Source organism: Atta cephalotes, assembly GCF_000143395.1.
Source record: "Atta cephalotes unplaced genomic scaffold scaffold00005, whole genome shotgun sequence".
In the NCBI taxonomy this organism is placed as follows: domain Eukaryota; kingdom Metazoa; phylum Arthropoda; class Insecta; order Hymenoptera; family Formicidae; genus Atta; species Atta cephalotes.
This window is the reverse complement of record NW_012130069.1, coordinates 5,720,360-5,725,011: the sequence shown is the minus strand read 5'-3', so window position 1 is coordinate 5,725,011 and position 4,652 is coordinate 5,720,360. Positions and strand designations below refer to the sequence as shown.

The window sequence follows — 4,652 nt, the reverse complement described above, 5'->3', positions numbered from 1 at the left end:
CAACACAACAACACACACACACACACACACACACACACACACACACACACACACACACATATTTACATATGCATTTACATACACGCGCTCTTATCATATTTTATTCATTTTTAATTTATTTATTATATATGACATATGACTTTGACGCTTTTTTTAACATTATAATCATGATAAAAATTTGATTTAAAAAATTTGATTTAAAAAATTCGATTTATAAAATTTACAATTCTTCACAGATTAATAAATTTCAGTATTATATACTTATATATTACTTAAAATAAAACACAAAATCTCGTAAAATTTCACCACAAAGTTCTTATGCGATATTCATTATTTTATTTAGAGTAACAGTATTAATATTGAAATAACGTTGGCTCTGATAAAAAAATATGAGAAAATCGAAATAAAAAACAGTAGAAGAATTAAAAATATACTTATGTTTTTTTATTGTATCTCAATTACAAAAGCATGTGATCCATATCAATTAAAATATAAGCGCGTTATTTCTTCGCCCTTTTAAAATTTCGCTAATTTTATAACAATTTATACTTCGTGCTATAAGTTAGTCACACATATTTTCCATAATAGTAACCGTAGGTTTTCGACTAATCACTCGATTCGGTCGTCCGTAACCGTAACCGTAACAATCGAGCAACGCAATTGGTCGAAAACCTTATTGTTACTGTTACGGAAAGTGTGATTAGCTTTAAATAAACGATATGCAAATTCACAAATTGCCGAAACGGCTCGACACAGCATCTGTTGGAATTAATTTATTCGCGCACGCGAATAGTCGCAACAGCAGTCAAGGACATAAGAAGTATCGAAAGGATTCATCGTCTGGAATCGAGAAAACGTTTTTAAGCTATCGCCAGATTTACTAGAATGGAATTGAATCGCTATGTATTCATACATGTTTCATTCAAAACATTTAGATTGTTCGTTTTAACTGCATTTTTTTTGCATTTTTTCATTTATAGTTAATGATATGTAATATATATTTCTTATAATTAATTTATTTCGTGATTTACATAAATAATAAAAATTGAAAAGAAACGAATATTTATAATTAGATTTTAAAAGAAGTAAAAAAAGTAGTGAATAACAGAAAAATTGCACTTTTTTCAATGGATTTCAGCTTTGCTCATAGAGCGGTTGAACGTAAATGATAAATCTATAAGTAAGAGAACCAATCTCTCCGATGAGCAGATTGCATTCCAAAACTCATTGAAAAAAAAGTACTGCAATTTTTCTGTGACTCACTCTCCAGAACGTGAAAAATATAATTAAAACAACAATCCAATATACAGGATGTTTCCTCTAACTTGATCATTTAAAATATCTCCGTTGTTTTTAATGATATGAGAAAATACCAGGAGAAAATTGTTTGATTTGAAGGAAGATATTACGATGAGCAAAAAATTTTTCTTAAGATCATATTTTTTGAGATTTCAAAGTCACCATCACTTTTTTAAACAAAGCTATATGATTTTTTTTACATAATATGATTCTTCTAATTATTCTGAATAAGTATTAAGGTAGTAACATCAAAAAATCAATAGTTTACGAGATATTTTATTCTAGCATATTGATATAAAATGTTAAATAACTCGTAAACTGTTAATTCTTTTTTATCGTACCTTAATTTACTTTTATGAATAGAATGAGTTAAATCAATAATGAAATAAATCAATTGATGAAAAGAAAACACATAGTTGCTTATTTTTTAAATTATCCATTTTGCATACATATTTTTTTAAAGCAACTATGTGTTTTCTTTTCACCAATTGATTCATCTTAATATTCTGTTCATAAAAATATTAAGGTACACATAATTTTCAAAAAATTAATACGAATAATTTATTTAATATTTTATGTCAATATGTGTCGGAATTATAAAGTATAAAATATCTTGTAAACTATTGTTTTTTAATACTATTACCTTAATACTTTTATATGCAAAAGAATTAAAAGAATCATATTATAAAAAAAATTATACAATTCCATTTTTAAAAAGTGGAGACTTTGAAGTCTTAAAAAATATGACTATGAGAAAAATTTTTTGTTCCTCATAAGAGGTGCCCGAATCGAACATTTTCTCTTTTAATATTTTCTCATTACAAAAATAATGGAAATATTTTAGATAATTTAGATGATCAAGTTAAAAAAACATCCTATAGAATACTTTTCATCAAAATTGAACAGTATACACAATATATATATAATTAAAAGATTTTTTTAATACAATAAAATATGTAATCTATTCTATATATAATTGTTTTTAGTGAGTAGAATTGTCACTTTTCTGGCAAATCAAGACTACTGGAAAGATTCAGGGATTCTCTTTTGCAAAAAAAATAAAAAAATACGAAAAAAATTTTTAACAAATTGTTAAAAATTTTATATATAATTTTATATATAATTTCTTCTAATTTTATATAAAGATATAATATCTATTAATTTTTTGTTACAAATTAAAACGCAATATAACATCTTTTTCTTGTTTTATTCTTACTCCCTGAATACTAAAATTAATAAAAAAATAGGAAAATAATTCGAAAGAGAGACAATTATAAAATTTTATTGTTTATACATTATTAATTACATGAAAATAAGAAATTACCTTTGACAAAATTTTAACTCTCTGTAATCTAAATTATTGTCATTTTATTAAATATTTCCAATAATTATATTATAAATTATGCAATTTTAATATTATTGATACTTATTTTCCTAACACAAAATTATGATAATTTCTTTCTTTCAAAATAATTAATATAATTTGTATAATCAAACTAAAAAATTAATGAAAACACATAAAGAATTAAGGAAGAATATAAAAAGTGACAATTCTTATTAAGAAGCTCTCGGAAAAAATTTGCGTGAAGTTCTGAGGAAAATAGTATTCAAAAAATACGAAAATTTACTTACACCACTCTTGGTGTTGTTAATGCTCATCTCATCCTCTTCCTCATCGTCAGCGCCGCTGTCCTCCCTTTTCGTTTTCTTTTTACCATCGTCACCACTACTGTTCGCCCGCCTCTTCGTCTGTAGCGTTAGTTTCAGCCCTGTCCAAAGATGAGTTTAATTAATTCTCATTAATTAATTTCGCTCGCAGGTATATCACCAAGGTAACAGTCATTTGCAATATGCAAGTAATGCAAATCCATTAGAATTACCCAGAAAAGTAGTTAGATTGTAATTAGATGCTGTGATAAAAAGGAGGAATTCTTTCCTTGTTATTTTTTACTAAAATATTATATAATAAATTCCGATTTTTAATTTATAATAACTTTAATTTTAATTTTAAAGCAGCAAGATTTTTTATTTTCATCATCGAAAGTATTAACAACTGGAAATGCTATTAGTAATCAAAATAATTGGTTTGCAATTTTTTTTATAAAAATTCAAGTTTATAACATATTTTTTAGTTTTTTTTCGTGATTTTTATAAAGTAAATATAAAGTAATATAAAATATTAATTAAATTAATCAATTTAGTTTCTCTTTTCATTTTTTTTAAATATTACATATTAGAAGTACAAATTAGTTCGGTCCGTTTTTTTGTGTTTAAAAATACATTTATTTCAATACAAAATGAATGAACAGATCAATTAAAGTATTGTCCATCGCTGCCTATTACTTTTTCCCATCTCTCAGGCAATTTTCGAATTCCATCTCGAAAAAATGACTCGTCTTTGGAGACGATCCAATTTTGAAGCCAATTTTCGATTTCTGCGAAAGAAGTGAACCGGTGACTTGCTGCATCCTTCGGAAAAACTAGTAAGGAGCAATGTCCGGAGAATACCGCGGGTGCGATAAAACATTTCATTTGAGCGTTTCCAAATATTTTTTTACGATTTTAGCGACCAAGGCCAAGCGTTGTCATGAAGAAGAATAACTTTATCACTTTGTCTTTGCTCGTATTCCGGCCGTTTTTTTCGCAATGCACAGCTCAAACGAATCAATTGTAGCCGATACCGATCGCCCGTAATGGAATCGCCAGGTTTCAGCAGCTCATAGTAAACAAGACCCTTTTAGTCCCATCAGATATAAAGCATGATCTTCTTCATGAATGTTCGTGGTGTTGATGTTGATATTGAGGTGTAGATGTCAATGACAACGATTGACTGAGCTTAGCGTAGTATTTTTTCTTCTTGGGATTATCGTAGAATATCCACTTCTCATCTCCAGTCACAATCCGATGCAAAAAACCTTTTCTCTGTTGTCTTTAAATCAACTATTCGCAAGTGAAAAATCGCTTTTCAACGTCTCTCGATTTTAGTTCATAAGGCACTCAATTTCCTTGTTTTTTGTTATTCCTATGACTTTCAATCGTACAGAAACGGCTTGTTAAGTTATCCCCAATGATTCTACAAGTTCCTCTTGCGTTTGACTTTGATCTTCTACGAGTAATGCCTCTAATTCTTTGTCTTCGAATTTTTTTTGACTGTCCAGAGTGAGGCTTATCTTCAACGCTGAAATCTCCATCCTTGAAACCCTACATGATTTATCAGTTGAAGCAGTGTCATCATAAACTTCGACAAGCATTCGATGGGCTTCAGCCGCACTTTTCTTCCAATTAAAGCAGAAAATCAAAACCTCCTGCAAATGCTGCTTGGTTAACACAAAATTCGACATTTCAAACACAGT

The 4,652-nt window shown here is 27.9% G+C and overlaps 1 protein-coding gene across 1 annotated transcript in view; it reads right to left on the bottom strand.

The window, feature by feature from the left end:
* Positions 1–609: 609 nt before the first annotated feature.
* Positions 610–4,652, bottom strand: part of LOC105626610 — an 8,304-nt gene continuing 4,261 nt past the window's right edge. The window contains exons 2-3 of the mRNA XM_012207903.1: positions 2,928–3,068; positions 610–704 (exon numbers count right to left, since the gene is read on the bottom strand). Coding sequence (XP_012063293.1) covers positions 610–704; positions 2,928–3,068 — 236 coding nt within the window. The remainder of the gene's footprint in view (positions 705–2,927; positions 3,069–4,652) is intronic.